The sequence below is a fragment of the Hesperophylax consimilis genome, chromosome 1 (genome assembly GCF_061612785.1).
Source record: "Hesperophylax consimilis isolate HC1 chromosome 1, BYU_Hcon_1.0, whole genome shotgun sequence".
Taxonomy (NCBI): Eukaryota; Metazoa; Arthropoda; class Insecta; order Trichoptera; family Limnephilidae; genus Hesperophylax; species Hesperophylax consimilis.
In genome coordinates this window covers 33,722,350-33,738,920 of record NC_142836.1, presented here as the reverse complement: position 1 = coordinate 33,738,920, position 16,571 = coordinate 33,722,350, and the positions used below count along the sequence as shown (strand labels likewise).

The window sequence follows — 16,571 nt, the reverse complement described above, 5'->3', positions numbered from 1 at the left end:
TGGTAGGTGGGTGCACTTTGTGCAATAATAAACAAATATCAATATGCAGATTTGGTAAATTAATCACCCGGACAAATTTGACAAGTATTAATTTATGAGGAACAGTTTAAAAGAAAAATCGGGTATTTCTGGTGATTAATAATACTAATTTATAATAATATAATTGCTGATGATAATTTTACCGGTACTCGGTCACCTGTGTTGTTTTTCTAAAGAGCCTTTTTTGCATGCAGCGGAATTCGACAAATTTACAAAAATTATAAAAAACACCTAAATGCGAGATTTAAAATAAATAAATTTACATTTTTTTGTTAAAAAAACTTGCTTTAATTCGTTTTTTTTTATTTTAAAAACATTCCCAACAAATTAACAGCGGGACGTCATCTTCGGGGACTATAAAAATAAAATTAAAGATAGATACCTTCATAATAATATGAAATATACATTAAAAATAGATAACTTCATAATAATAATATGAAAAATACATTAAAAATAGATACCTTCATAATAATATGAAAATACATTAAAAATATACACCTTCATAATAATTTGAAAAATACATTAAAAATGCTTACTCATTAATACTTACTTATTAATAATTGTGAGGTGATTTTTCACAAAAACGGCGCTCTACAAATTATCCAATTATTATTATTATTATTATTATTGTGTTTGAAATTTTACAGTTGTGATAAATTAAAAACACGTTTATTAGTAAGGCCTTTAATACGAGCACTAAACAAAAAAAATATGCACACACACTTTTATATATTGAAATGTTTAGGTTAGGTTAGGTTATCCCTCGTTGCTATTAGAACATTCCAATGAGACTTATCTCACTCATTTGGAGCTCGGTCAATTAACTATTTTTGTAGAATCTATTTTTCGGTACTTGCATTGAGACATTGTCGCATTTTTAGTCTTGGTGTCATTAAATTTTCATCAACTAATTAACAAATAGCAAACAATTGACTCATTAGAAGGTTTCAGAAAGTCTCGGATGTCAGGCGGCCATTGCGAATTCCAGGGGGTCAATTTCAAGATAAGATTGCATAATATTGGAACTCAGAATCATTGTATATTTTCAAATGGATATCGTGTCCGGCAGTCAGTCAAGGTTGATAAATTATGTGTTTAATAAACATATATTTGTTTACGGTATTTTATTATGAACGGACGGTTAGAAAATGAATTGATTTGAAGGAAGTAGGTAAAATATCAGTCAGTGCGTGTCCTCGCTATGATACTCCTCGCTCAAATTTAAGCGGGCTAAATCGGCAGATCAAGCCTTGATCGGAATAGTTATCTTTTTAAACGCCGAGGCGCTAGCAATAACACACATGTCAAATCTGACGTTTTGTGTTCTATAAATTTTATGTTTCCATCTCACCGAAATTGTGTAATTTCATCAGCATGGACTATTATATTAATCGAGCGACGAAGAATGTTGATGTAATTCATTATGTAATTCATCTAAAATGGGCTGGTAAAGTATTATAAGAGGGATTTTTCAAAGCCAGGAGGGCGATTCACGTTCTTTTTAAGGACACCAAAAGTAACCTCGCCTTCAAATTTATCCTTACCTTCGAATATTTCGTGAAATGCGATTCTCGTTCTCCCAGTGACAGTCGATAACCGGCGTATTCCTTACATTTTGAAACATAACGCTAGCGTTGGCCAACGCACCGTAAGGAGAGCTCGGGACATGTCTTTGAGATGTCAATGGCTGACCGCGGCTGTCATTTGACAAAGGATTTGTTTTACTGTGATACGTTTTTTTATTTAGTTTTCCATATTTAAGTGGTTTTAACACGAGAAAACTTAATATTATCGTAAGTATTGACTGTAAACATGATTTTTGAGTTAATTGTCGCTTATAAACGCTATTAAATGATTCGAATTAACGTAATTGTGATGTTTCAAAGTAGGTATGCAACCTGCCAAAATACCGATATGTCAGAAATATGATAAATACAATAAACTTAACTTTTTATGTGCGATATACCTATAATAATTTACCATTGAGGATTTTCAGATAAATAATAATCATAATAATTTGCAGATAAAATGGCTGCAGGATTTTTAGCCATGGAAATCGTACATTTGGATGAAGAAAATTGGGCACGAATTCCATTTAGAATTCTGCGAGATGCGCAAAATCCGATGGAAATAGGGAACACAGAATTTATAAATTTATTCAGAATTTCAAAGGAAATTGGCTATTTCCTCATAGAATCTTTATCCCCCACCCTACAACCGAAAAGAATGCATGGATTGTCTGTTCAATCACAGGTAATTTAATTTAATTAATCTATGTTAGGTATATAATATTTTGTAGTTTATGTTAAATGTGTATTGTAAATGGACACACAGTCTGTAATACACAAAAAAGGTGGGTGCTACATTTAATTAACATGAATATGTACCTATGTTATAATGTATGAAAAAGAAGGTACGGTATTAATGGTTGAATCTTCCACAGGTACTTACTGCCGTAAGGTTCTACGCAGTGGGGTCTTATCAGCGAGGTATAGGCCACGAGTATGGCTTGGCAGTCAGTCAGTCGTCTGTTAGCCGATGCATATCAAATGTTTCATCGGTTATCAGCCAAACATTACAAAAGCAATGGGTTAAATTTCCCACGACTGCCGCAGATAGGCAAAAAGTCAGGCAAATGTTTCATCAGGCAGACAATCCTTTCCCTGGATGTATAGGAGCCATTGACTGCACTCACATTTCCATCATTGCTCCTGCAGAACAGGAAAACCTCTATTTTAATCATCATGGATATCACTCCTTAAATGTGCAAATGGTGAGCTCGTCATTTGGATCATTCTTTGTGTAATTTAATATGCACAAGAAAGTCCTATATGATATTATAATAAAAAATTAATATTTCAGATTTGTGATCCAAACTTGGTCATTTTAGATGTAAATGCACGATATCCTGGTACGCGGCACGATAGCCAGATTTGGGCCAATTGTCCAGCTCGACGAATCATGGAGCTCTGGCATGAAAGAGGAGAAAGAAAAACATGGCTCTTAGGTAAAAATAATTGTTTTATTGACAATACTTAAATTACAAAACCCACATTTTGTGTTTTTATTGATGATTTTTTAATAGAAGCAAGTACATAACAATTTATATTGTATTCTCTCGACATATAATAGAAAACATTATATTCTATTCATAGATATTGATTAAAACAACATAACTTATATTATTCATTTCAATAAATTTGTACTTATCAGGAGATTCGGGCTACCCTTTAGAACCATGGTTGATGACACCTATTCCCAATTCAGCCATTGAAAGTGAAAAGCGATATACGGACGCACACTGCAAAGCTCGGTCAGCTGTGGAAAGGTGTTTTGGTGTTTTAAAAGGGACTTGGAGATGTCTATCGGCCCAGCGTATTTTAATGTACGAACCTGTACGAGCGTGCCACATCATCAACTCGTGTGTCGTATTGCACAATCTGCGGAGGATGAGTAGAATGGACCTTGAGATTGATCAGGTAATGCCTGAAATAGATAACCCATTACCCATTGCAGAAGACCACGAACTTCCGAGGACACGTCTTGCTGAAGGAAGACGTGTCAGAAATCAGATAATCACTTCTCACTTTACACATTAACAGCGCTGATTTCTCAAATTTAAATCATGACAAAATACATTCTTTTCATACAAGTGTCATTTACGTTAGAACTCTTTTTAATCATGTGTATGTGCCTTCCCTCTTTTGCTGCATTGTTAATGTAAGTTTGCTTATTTCACGTAACCACAATTTTGTTTAAAAAGAAAAAACTATCTTTCATAATATTATTTTTTTTTAAATGACTAAGAACGTTTACAATTATTATTTCATAAATTGTTATACATGTTATTATTTCATAAATTTGAGATATATTATTCAAAATTAAATACCAGCTATGTGCTGTTTAGGTTAGACACTCTTCTAGAATTGTCTTTGTTTGTTTACTCTCATTTTCTGTATTATTTGTAAACAAGTTTGTTTCTTCAATGTAACTTTAGTTTTAAAAAAAGTATAAACTATTTAAAATCAATATTACCATCAATTGCATCCACAAAGCACTCTATTTGGGGTGAATTGCCCTAATACAAAAGCATTATATCAAAAAAACTATTGTATCTATTATCAACCATTGTATGCATTATGTACTCGGTCCGCTCCGTTCACCTCGAAGCACTTGTATGCCGTTAACGTTTGTCACCACAAAGATGTAATCCAATTGTACCGGGATGCGAAGAGTCACCCATGTGTCCTCTTCAGTAGAGCACCATGAGTAGTTACAGAAGAATTGTAAATATAATAGTGGCTAGATGCCCACAAATTTAAAAAAAATAAATACCTTACATAAATTAAACACCACTTTTTATTTTTATATTGTTTTTATTTTATATGTATTTACACAACATTATACAAATACATAATCTCAAATAAAAAGAAAACATAGAGAGATCAGAAGTAGAAAACAAAAACAACTCAATTGCACTAAAAAAACGTTACATAATATCCTCAGTACGGGAGATTTCAGTAAGGATATCATTATCTCTTAAAAAGGAAGATAATAAAACATTTGTTATTATAACATTAACATTTTATGATATGTTATCAATTATTTAAAACAATTATACAGTTAAGAGTAAGACTGAAAACCCACCTTTACAAAAAATTACACAAATACATAATATACACAACTCGAATGAAAAGAAAACATAGAGATCAGAAGTAGAAAATAAAAACAACTCAATTGCACTACAAAAATATTACATAATAATATATACACAGAAATCCTCAGCATGGGAGATTCCAGTAAGGATATCATTATATCTACTTATTACGTAAAAAGGAAGATAATAAAACATTTGTTATCATAACAAAATTAACACTTTATGATATGTTATCAATTATTTAAAATAATAAATAAAGAGTTAAGAGTGAGACTGAAAAACGACCTTTACAAAAACAGCTAAAAATGTTTGTGTCTTTCTACTTACTTCTTCTCTACTAGTCTCTTTAATAATAATGTAAGCTGCATGAACTGTTGTGCTCTCTCTTCCCTGTCTCTTTCTCTCATCCTCTCTTGCCATTCCCTGTCTCTTTCTCTCATCCTCTCTTGCCATTCCCTATCTCTTTCTCTCATCATCTCTTGCCATTCCCTTTCTCTGATCTTCTCTTCCATTATTCTCGCCTCAATCCCCATTAAAAAATTCTCCACCGTCGTGGTTGACCTCGTTTGTGCATCTGCGAGTTTCTGTAAAAAAAATTATTCAAACTTGAAATGTAATCAATTTACTATATAGGAATAAGAAGGCCACACATAATATGCAATAGTAATGCCAAGTCAACATAATAACGCCAACTCAACATCCTTAGTGTTTGGCAATGTTTAGTATATAATTCTAAGTTAAAAAAATAAAATGTTGCCAGACTATATGACGAATAGTGTAAGATAAATAGTACAGTCCATAGCTATCGTAGGTCGTATCGAAGCTGTAAAGACTTTAGGCTTCCTAAGACTAATTTATCGGGAACATTAAACAATATTTATTATAAAGATTTTAAAATGTTCAATGAACTCCCGGTAAATGTTAAGGAAGCTAGAAGTCTTGCAGTTTTTCGTGGGTTATGTCTAAATGTTGTGAAGTCCAAATTTTAGTAAGTATTAAGTGAAAAAAAAAATAGTAGTTTTAGAATAAGGTTAATTAATATACTAGATTGATGTACACACATTTTATAACTAAATAAAAATATACTTTAAAAAAAAAAGTTAAGTCAGTTTTCCTCACCGATATGACACAATTCTGCTGATCCATCAGTTTCTGAAAAGCAGCTGCTCTGGTCTCATTTTGATCTGAAAAATTGAATAACTCAATATAATTGACGTAATTTTAACACTTGATCTTTCAATTTCTATAAAACAGAATTTATATGTACATAAATGAATAAAACTTTTGATATTTTTATCTACTCCATGTACACAATCATATGCTGTGTACTTACATTCGATGGATGTGAACATATTTGTTGTTATTATAGGTATTAATTACCTGCTACATTTCGAGTTCTCCTCCTCGGTCGCTGCGTTGATGCATGTGGAGAGGGAAGGGGAGGTCGGTCCACTGTGCGAGGAGTGGTCGGAGGTAAAGGGCTAGCCACCAACTCTTCCTGCGCATCACCACTAATGTTGGGTATCTCTACCACAATTTCTGAAACATTTAACTCAATGTAGTTGATGTCTGTAATAATTTTAATATTTGATCATTTGAATTTTGTAAAATAGAATTTATGTGTATATAAATGAATTAAACTATTCATATGTATATCTAATTCATGTTATGGGCGTGATTTTACTTGACATTGTATAAAGAATTACCTGCTACCAATCGAGGACTCTGGGTTGATGCATGGGGATTACAGTCTGGGAAATGCATGGAGTTGTCCACTGCGCGAGCAGAGGTCGGCGAGGTAGGAGGGGAGGCCACGGGGTTCAAAAACTCTCCCCGCACACCACCAGTACCATCAGCGTCATCCTCCATCAGTGCGAGAAGAGATCTCTGTTAAAGAAATGAACATGTCAACAAAGTATCGTATGAAATTTCTTTATGTTTGATTACACACATTATGTAAACTAGCAAAACAAGTGGGGCTAAGGGCCTTTACAAATGAATAAAATACTTACGTCGTCAGTCGGAAGGTTGTCGGGCACACTGAGTCCGTCGACAATCAAATTGCCCATCAGACTTAGTACCTTCTCCTCTAACGCAGTCAGTGAACATCCGGCCGATACATTCCCAGTCTGCAGGTTCTCTCTCCGCATTTTGGATACCTTTGACCTCACATTGGACTTTAATGCGGTCCACACCTGAAACGAATATTACATTACAGTACACAAATCAAATACACTACAAAATTGACAAGTACTATTCTGCATTGATAGAATCTTACTTTTTGCCATTGTGTTGTTGTTTTGTGTGGACCAGCATTATTTAATGTTATGGTAAGGTTTAACCAAAATGCAGCTAGAGCGTCCTTCCCATTTTTACCTACAAATTTGTTGGCTGCAAATGCTGGCTCTAAAATCATGGCATCTGCCATCATCATATACTGCGCCGCCGAAGTACGCGCGGACCGTATAATTTTATTTACGGATAAACTGAAAGATAATGCAACGACATATTATTTAATTAAGTACACACTTTTCTTAGGTTCTGAACACAAAAGCTAAAAAATAATAATACAATAACTGTCTAGCCTTATACTTGAGTTTTAAAAATTTCTAACCTCAATTTATCTTTTGTAGACCGATAAAATCGTTGTCAATTCCGTTTTGAGTCATTTATATGCTTTTAATTACATTATATAGAATATTAACTTACCTCATTCCAATTTTTTGTGAAAAATATCAACAAGACTAACTGTGCCGCTATTACTGAATGCTCAAACTGACTTATTTGCTTGTTGTTGACTGTTGAGACTTGACGTAAATATGCAATGGCGGCTAAGATGGCGGTAATCTGGCGCGGAGTGAATTGATAACAAAGTTCTAACTATATAGCTAGGTAGGGTACCTATATACAAAACGTAAATCTTAGATAAACGGCTTTATTATGATGTTTAAAAATAAAATAAGATGTGGTTAAAATGCATTATAATATAAAGTGAATGTTTTAAGAAGTTTTGTTTATAAACCTTGCGTCAATAGATTATATTCGATATATCTTTGTTTTCAAGCAATCTCTTGACATCTCTTAACCACTCTTGCTCAGGATTTTTTTACTAGGTCTCCCCGAAACCAAGCCTGTAAGGATCGTGAATCGCTTAACGGTCGCACATGTGTTTAAGGTTGACCTTACAGGCTAAAAAAATCCTTTCCTTACAGCCGACGGCTATCGTTAGCGAACGCTAGCCATAGGCAAAGTCCAAAAGAACGTGAATCGCCCTCCTGGACAGTTAGTTTGTCATAATTTAATGAATAGTACACGACTCCACCAAAACAAATACTATTTAAAAAATACTACCTCCCATTGCTGACTGAATTGGGGAACTTTATCTATTAAAATCAAATTAAACCCGCCTAAAAATAAACTGAATCAATGGCTGGCGTTAATATATTGAAAGATCCGTCGTTCTCGCGATGGAATTAGACAGCAAATATGTATAACACTTACGTATATACAGAAGTGTGGTTATACAAAGAAAAAATAAACACGTTCCTCTATTAAAATCATAGGCAATATGTGTAATATTCATGGGTCTAAAAAGCCCTGGACAGAGCATTCGGGCGTTGTTGTATGAATGGCATTGATGTGAAATCTAGGGTGAGGGCAAATTGCCTGGAATCCATCTTGTATGACAAAATTTTGAAATGATTTGTATGCAAAGTGGTGCATATTGAACTATTGTAATTTTAATTTTTGTGGTATTTGATGAGACAAGGAATGAGAATAGTCTTTCAAAAATGTATGTGGGTTTTGGCATTTTTCATACATCTTCCCCCTCATCCCGCGGCTTCAAATTGTTCTCCAATAGCTCCGTCCAGTGCTTTTTAGGTTCATGGTAATATTGTTTATATCTAGGCTTACGACCTATAAATATAAGGATTATGTTCCAGTTCCAAGCCACGCTAAGCTCGACATTCTAACCAAGCCGAGCTTAAAATCAACATATCTATCGGGCCTAAGAAATTTAAAGCATTTTAAAAAGTTTGTTTGCTATCTTATGCTGCGTATATACTACTACAATGACAATGATGGCATAAAAACATTAAATTTTCCCAAATTCTATAATTATAATATCCCGTGATCAAGTGTTCCATAACGTAAAAACAATTCAACTTTTGAATAATGCTATTTGCTATGATTATGCGTACGTAGGTAGGTAGTTAAATACCTACAACGAATAAAATAATACTAAAAAAGTCATGCGAGTAATTTTACTACAACAAATAATTATTTAGGGTAGGTACCTACTTATCTCAGTATGCATTTCATGAGACGTACATTCAATCAATGAGCATGAACGGCATTGAAGACGGGTTACGGGTACCTACGCTGGGCGATCGAATTAACAATATTCCTTATTACTTATTACGGCTCTGGTAAACAACAAGTCTTTACGGCAACTTCTTGCCAGCAAGGTATTGCCGTCAAGATTTCAGAATTTTCTGACAAAATTGTCGTATTGTCAATTATTGTCGACGTATTGTCCCATCTTTCCGGTGAGTTTGGTCGGTTACTAATATTACAACAATATTGCCGGACAAAATCAATTTCTTTCTCCAACTACGAAAACTGTCATAATTTCGAAAGTGATTAATATTAACAAATAATTTTACAAGTGTAGTGGAGTTATTGCAGGAGATCGTTTTCCGTATTGTGAATATTGTCTTATTATAACATGAATGTCAATTTTTATAAGATACGGCAAAATAAAAATGGCCAACACCTTGCCCGGCAAGACTATTGACGGGAAAGATCGGCAATAATAGGATATTTATCATGCTCGTTTACTAGCACCCAAACAGTAAAAAAATATCTGTAATGTGAAATTTATAACCCAGCATTATAACATAATAAATTTACAATTTAATGAATAAATATTTTAAAACAGGTCACAGGTCCCTAAATGTAAAAAAATGATCAGGAGATTGGAGGAACACTCGAACGTTCTGTTTTTTTTCTCAGTAAGTTTTCAAATTTGTCTACCGGAGCGTCATACATTGAGCTGTGTTTTACATTATTTATATTCATAAAAATGTGATCCGTACCTACCGAGTTTTGGCTTATAGCGATGAAAAAAGTACATAATATTCTAATAAATGATAATGAAAGTCGTCAGTTCGTAATCCTGGGCCATGCCAAAATTATTTTGATTTTTAACTATAGTATAGTAGCAAAATAAGATACACACGGATAGTTGGTTCATCGATTCGCTAGGCCTGGACAGTACTGAATTATTATTCATATAAATAATATTGCGAGTACCGGCAGCTATGTTGAAGGTGGACGCAAGGAATCGCTTGGCCAGGGTACAAGACCAGGGCTATCAGTGGATATTCCCTTGAAAGGAAATAACGATGCAATACACGGCCAAATTATAAACATAATGGGAGAGTGACAGCTAGGAGCTAGGTTAGTGTTGGTGGGTACTGGGTCTAGCACACAGCAGTAGCATTGCGAGTAGGTTGCCAGACAAGGCGCTCTAACTTGTTGCTGGCTGCATTCATGGGACATGAATGGATACATTTATTATAACGCGTCCAATATCATCAATGAAATCCCTATGAAAGAAGGAACCACGGCATACAGACATGCGAGCGACAGTTTTGGGAATATTGACAAATAAATTAATAGTTGTTTACCTTCTAAACAGACTACTCCCACGCCATCTTGTTTGAGCCTTTTCAGCAGGATGCTGTGGACGCTGTCCCCATCCCCGGGGTTGGAAGCTGTGTCGCTGTACAGAACGAAGATACCTCCATCGTGGCAGGCCGTGATGCGAGCCTTCAGCTCCTTGCACTGGACAGTTGACAGCAGATCGATCTTCCCGGCAGCCAAGCGCCGCAGCATGATGCTGGGAATGGAGAAATTAACGGCGGATCGGACGTGCGAGACCGCATACTCGTTAGATCCTCGACAGTCGATCACTATGGAGGTGCTGTCGTTGGACCGTAACTTCGACAGGAGCCATTCCTTCGACACAAACTCGCACTCACATTCAGCGTCCGCGGGCATTGTTGATGATTGTCAAATTGTCGAAAACCGAAAACTCTCGACGACTCACCGAAAAATACGTTAACACAATTTAATTCAATCCGAAATGCCGCTAACAATCTTTCACTGAACACAAAAACATTTTTTCACCCCAGAGCTCCGAGCCAGCGCGAGACACACCTCGCAGCGAGGGAATCAGTCTCAACACAGCTTTTAACTTTTCGTTCACAGATGGCGCAGGAAGCTACAGATTTTCTAGGGGTCGCTCTGATTGGCCCGCGCGGATCCCACGTGACCAGACCGACCAATACAAATTCAGAACGTCATTTCATTGATGAAAGAAGTCCAGCGAGTGACTAATTCGCCGTGTTTATGTTTGTCTCTTTCTTTCTAATGCGAACAAGGGCCCACATTAAATGCCAGTTCGTGTATTACTTTCGGTATTTAAGCGTACTATTTTGTGTGGGTGTTGAAGTGACGTGAGGAGATGTTGGGTGACGTCACTATTCCGATATAAATTTACGAAAAGGAAATCCCTTCCACTGGTTTCAAACAAACGTCATAATAAGTACGCACATAATCATTTTCTTCCCATTCCGTCACTAACCACATAATGCCATATTTTATAGATATGCTTATTTTAAAAAATATATTGTTTGTTTGTTACGCCCAATAACATTACGAACATTGTTACCTACGCCCACCTAAATCAATTTGTATTAAAATAAAATGTTTTTGAAAATAATTACAACACATACCGTCTTCGAAAACTACGGATGTTTATTTTTATCTGATAAATTAATTTATTTCGCTTTGGTTATTTTCCTGACAGAAAGCAGTCTAGTGATATTGATATTATAGAATATAGATAGTGATATTATTGAGTAGGTACTTATTTATTTGACTAAAAAGCCTTCACGAATAACGAAGAATAAGGATAGGTAGGTATTTATACGTCTGGTGGTATAGGTACCTCACACATACACCTTAATTAAGTCAACTTACCAATTTTCAGTTGTACATTTATAGGTAGGTACCTACTAAAAGGATGATCCTTGAACTTGATTCTTGATAATAATCATTTTGATTTAAAGCACTCCCAAAATACTCACCAAGTATTAACCTATGCCAGTTAGTTAGTATGTACCTACCCATCGATAGTAATAATTACTTGTGTTTAAAAAAATCATGCAAAATAAATTTGACCTAAAAGTTAAAGGTGATTACCTACCCACGTATATTATATATGTAAACATTTGATATCGGTGCTGACGTATTGCCTACAATGCCCACCTGCAGGGCCCGCTCTGACCCAAACGGCGCATGGCGCGAGTATAATTTTGGCACCGCTTGTCAAGCTAAGGTAGCTTGTCTAGCCCCCAAACCAGTAAACGTCTAAGTAGGTTATTAGTATTACATTAATCAATAATATTCGGATGCTTTGTATTTTTGTGTAGTGCCGTTTTTATGAAAAAATAATCACAAGGGCGATATGTTAGGACTGTTAGGTATTAGATGTTATCAGCGCCTTGCCAATTCTAATTGCGCCCGCATAGGGCATGCACTGCCTATCTCACTAGTTGTGTTGAGATGGAAATAATTTACGATTTTACAAGAGTGCTTGTTTTGCTAGGTTTGTGTTGGGTATACAGTTTATCGGTATATGCATTAAAAAGCAGATTAAAATAATTTAAGATTTTACAAGAGTAGTTATGTTTGTGTTAGGTATATTTTTTATCGGTAAATGTTTAAAAGACAAGCAGATTTAAATTTATTATTTAAAAAAAAATTAAACCAATTTCGGGCATCTTGAACCAGTTGAATTTATGTTTAAAACAACAAACTATAATTTTAAAAATATAATTTCAGCTAATCAAGGTTCGGAGATTATGAGCATTAAAAAGTTAAAAAAATTCTAAATATCGCCATTATAATTTTGAATTGTGTAATAAACATTTTACCAATAAAAATATTATGTTGAATTAGGAGAGGTCGAATGAAAGTTACGTTTTTTGAATGTGTGAATTACCAATACAGATATAAAAAAGACTTCGAAAAGAATTGGTAATATCGCACATTTTCTGACGAAGTATTTATTTCCTTACAGAAATATTTTAGTGTTGTTTAAAACGGAAACGTTTAAAACATATTTATTTACTTATTACACGCCCTAGTGGGCTTTTCTTTTAAAAAAAAAAGCATTTTGTATCAGCGTAAACACTTAAAAATTAATACCATAAAGAAGAATGTAAACATAATGGCAAAAATGAATCCTCACGCATATAATTTAATTTAAAAGATTCAACAAAACAAAATAGTAGAAGCGGAGAAGTTATATGGGTACATAGGTCTATTTGTGTCTAGAAGAATAAAAGTGATAGAATATACAACATTTATACTGATTAGTTTTCAAATGAAATATATCACCCAGATCAGAATATTTGTTTCCGAGATTGTGAAGTCTCGGAAACGGAGAATTTTGGTAAGCTAGTGTCCTGGTGTTATTGAAGTAAAAAGGTAAGAAATGTCGGCATGATTTTTTGGGAACATGGATATTGATACATTGTAGTAATTCGGGACAGTCAATTTTAAAATGTAGTATTCTTTGTAACAGTATTAAATATGTGCTTATTTAGTATATTATTATAAAATATACTAAAATATATATTATTATATAATATACTTATCTTACTTATATTAGCTTCCGGCTCGTAGCCGAGTTGATATTGCGTTGGATTCAAACCCAGGCGTTGCAAGTTCAAATCACTGCTAGCTAAGTCCTCCACACGGAGGAAAATGAAGATTGCTAATTTATTAGGAATCTCTTCAAATTATTGGTAATCCGGTCAAAAACGGGATGATTTGAATTATCAAAATTTATTTTTATTGAGGGAAGCGAAAATGAATGTAAACAAGTCCTTATACTTTTGATAATAAAACAGTTATTTTATTATTATGAAAAAATAATTAAAGAAATACATTACAAGTTAAGGCGATGCACTACGTCGTGTAATATTTTAAATCGAGCCGCTATCAATAACACCCCTTACGTAGATGGCGATAAGGTTTAAATTCCCGCTTAACACCATCCGTCTGTTTTGATTTATGCAAGAAAAAAACATGGCCAAAAATTGCCTTTTTATTTTATATTGTTCAGGCATTAATTTTTTTTTTCGATCATTTTATAAATAACTTAATTTTCCACATTATGCAATAAAATCATAACCGAAAATGGGTTCGTAAGTAGGAGATTTTGAACTTTAAAGCAGTTGTCATAGGCCTTTACATTATTTTTTTCTGGGCTTATAAAAAGACTTATCTAAAAAATACTCGATTATTTCAAAGGCCAAGATGTATTTTACTCGCAGTATTTAACTAAAGCATCTGAAACATTTCTAGGCGACCAAATTTTCAAACCAAAAACACATGATTTTGCATTACTACGTATGGCATCGCCTTAATGAGTTGCATAACAAGTTGTCGTGGCTTGCTGGCCGAACAAAGTGTCGTTCCGTGCAGGAGCTTAGTCCCATCTTGCCACGGTTTCCCATCTTGCCACGATAGTCGATTTTACCCCTCTTAGTCCAGTCAGTGGGGAGTTTTACCTTGCAAAAGGTTAGGTAGTAGCGATTTTGATATAAAAAATTTTTTACAAAAAATGTAGGTAATTTAGTTGTCTTTAAGTTTGCCCTCAACAATTTGGTTGTAAAAACGACCACTTCACAATTATTTAAAAAAAAACAAATTTTGGCACCTTCAATCCAAGATGGCGGATCGAGCTCGACCCTCCGAAGGTCGAAAACTTTTTTTTTTCTTTAGAGTCCCAATCTTAACAACATATGTGAAAATCGCTACTACCTAACCTTTTGCAAGGTGGAGCCCTTTTTTATCCCCCACTGACTGGACTATCTAGGCGCACCAAAAAAAACATTCAAATGGTTACTTTTGTTTTCCTTAAAAATCTTTCGCATTTTTTTTTTTTTTTAATTAATATCAATAGCAAAATTTGTACATTAAGTAGGTTTAAAGTATAATATAAGTATATTTTTTGTATTTTTTTCACAGTCCTCCTCACTAGGGTTTCCTGTTCTGAGGCGGCCTGTAGTTTTTCTTAAATTTTTGTATTTAGTTTTGAATTGTCTTTACATTGTCTTCATAATGTTTGTAAGTTGATACGCAAATTGGCAAAATTATTATTTGGCCAAAGTGCTTATCGTGGATACATATGATATACACGGTGTCCGGAAACTCGTAGTACAAGCGGGAAACTGGAGAATCTACACCACATTGGGAACCCAAAAAAACATAAAGTTTTTTGTTTTGAGCATTTTCACAAAAAAAAAAAAAAACCAAAAAAAATATTTTTCGGCTATTTTAGGGTTAAAGTTTTTTCTGGTGTTTAGGGTTGAACAACAGATGTTTTAACCCTGCAGAGCAGAAATATTTTATGATTACACCGGGTTAAATGAAGGGTGATTTCAAAATAATGCTTCAAATCCGAGTTTCTTCATTTGTTTTACTTTCAAATAGTTTTAATTAGTTGGGTACTTTGATCTTCAGTAATAATTTATAAGAATTTGATTAAAAAAAAAAAAATCAACTTCTAACTCGATTTACTCGATAACGAAAGCTCAAATCAAAAAAATATATACCTACTACAAAATCGACTCCAAATGTGATGTAGATTCACCAGTTTCCCGCTTGTACTACGAGTTTCCGGACACCCTGTATAGTAGGTGGGTATTTATTGTGGGAAAGATTTGTGCGTGGGCGCTGGGTAAGGGAGAAGGGGAGATAAACCCTTGGCCTGCCCACGCTGCCCAGCCCACGCCCGCCCCCCGACACGCGACAGCGACACACAACAGAGGCAACGCATCGATTACCCCTGCGACCTGCTACTACGAACTTTTATTTATTTTAATAAGTTTCAACTACTGCTCCGAAACCAACCATCTGGAGCCAGTGGGGTTACTGCATTCACAATTATTGGGGTATGTTCTGTCACTGAAGGCAGTAGGAAGGGAAGATTAAAACCATTTCAGGCAACGCATCCATTCTTAATGGTGGTCTTTCACTAAAGCGGTACTGCAAGTATCTTCCATTCTGGAACGTCTCCTAAATATTATACTATATATATATTTATTTAAAGGTACTTAATACAATTTATTCTCTCTCATAGGGATTTAAACCCGCGACCTTTAGAGGATTTTAACTACACGACCGCGGTTGAGTCGAAGCGTCAAACGTAAAATTATACGTTTCTAATAAGTTAAATCTTCTTTTATCAGTACCTATAGTAGGGTAGGTACGAGAGCTTTCAATCCCGGCAATGTTTTAAATAACCGCGATTACAGTGCAGGCATTTTTCAAAACCCGGGATCCCACTGCGTTTAAATATTTAATAAAAAATAGGAGTTTCTTGAAAAATAAAAGAATGTTATACGTAGATTAATTAGTATTAGCAAAAGAACAGAAATCAATAATTGGGAAAAAAACTCGTGAAAGAAATAGTTGTATCAGCTGACAGAAGGGTTGCGCCGCAACTTCTGCTAGCTAGAAGTGAAAACTCGTCTGCCTGAACCAGCGGCGTAGCTACCTAGGGGCTACGCGGGGCAGTGCCCCGGGGCCCTCAAGCTCAGGGGGCCCTCGAATCCTTACCAGAAATCTCGATCGAACTGAACTTTTGGAAATTTCTCCCATTTTCAAAATAAATATGACAGGTTGCAACTTGCAACCCCACTTTAATCATGACAACTCAGTTGAGAGAAATTCAAAAGTTATGCCTAGGGAATTCCCCTAAATTCTTTCTGTAGGCAGTGTTGTCAATTTG

At 34.7% G+C, this 16,571-nt stretch overlaps 2 protein-coding genes and 1 long non-coding RNA gene across 4 annotated transcripts in view; 1 reads left to right on the top strand and 2 right to left on the bottom strand.

The window, feature by feature from the left end:
• The window catches only part of Mkp3 (Mitogen-activated protein kinase phosphatase 3), a 70,664-nt gene extending 59,728 nt beyond the window's left edge, over nt 1-10,936 (bottom strand). For both annotated transcript variants that reach the window (XM_089633003.1, XM_089633006.1), the window contains exon 1: nt 10,390-10,936. In XM_089633003.1, coding sequence (XP_089489129.1) covers nt 10,390-10,762 — 373 coding nt within the window. In that variant the 5' untranslated portion in view covers nt 10,763-10,936. The remainder of the gene's footprint in view (nt 1-10,389) is intronic.
• LOC149426705 (uncharacterized) lies at nt 2,104-3,868 on the top strand. Its single transcript, XR_016302315.1, has 3 exons — nt 2,104-2,292; nt 2,483-3,046; nt 3,253-3,868. It is a non-coding gene; the product is annotated as an uncharacterized LOC149426705 (long non-coding RNA).
• Nucleotides 4,378-6,846, bottom strand: LOC149426704 (uncharacterized). The gene is made up of 5 exons (XM_089635117.1): nt 6,709-6,846; nt 6,403-6,583; nt 6,077-6,235; nt 5,816-5,880; nt 4,378-5,280 (listed from the first exon to the last, which is right to left on the bottom strand). Exons 1-5 carry the CDS (start codon nt 6,844-6,846, stop codon nt 5,020-5,022), a joined length of 804 nt encoding a protein of 267 aa, XP_089491243.1. The 3' UTR covers nt 4,378-5,019.
• Nucleotides 10,937-16,571: the final 5,635 nt, after the last annotated feature.

Coding starts and splice junctions, on each gene's coding strand:
- LOC149426704 (XM_089635117.1), bottom strand. CDS start 6,846: ATGCGGAGAGAGAACCTGCAGACTGGGAATGTATCGGCCGGATGTTCA. Junction 6,584..6,708: donor ACAACCTTCCGACTGACGAC/GTAAGTATTTTA, acceptor TTTCTTTAACAG/AGATCTCTTCTCGCACTGAT. Junction 5,881..6,076: donor GAGAACTCGAAATGTAGCAG/GTAATTAATACC, acceptor TCAATTTTTCAG/ATCAAAATGAGACCAGAGCA.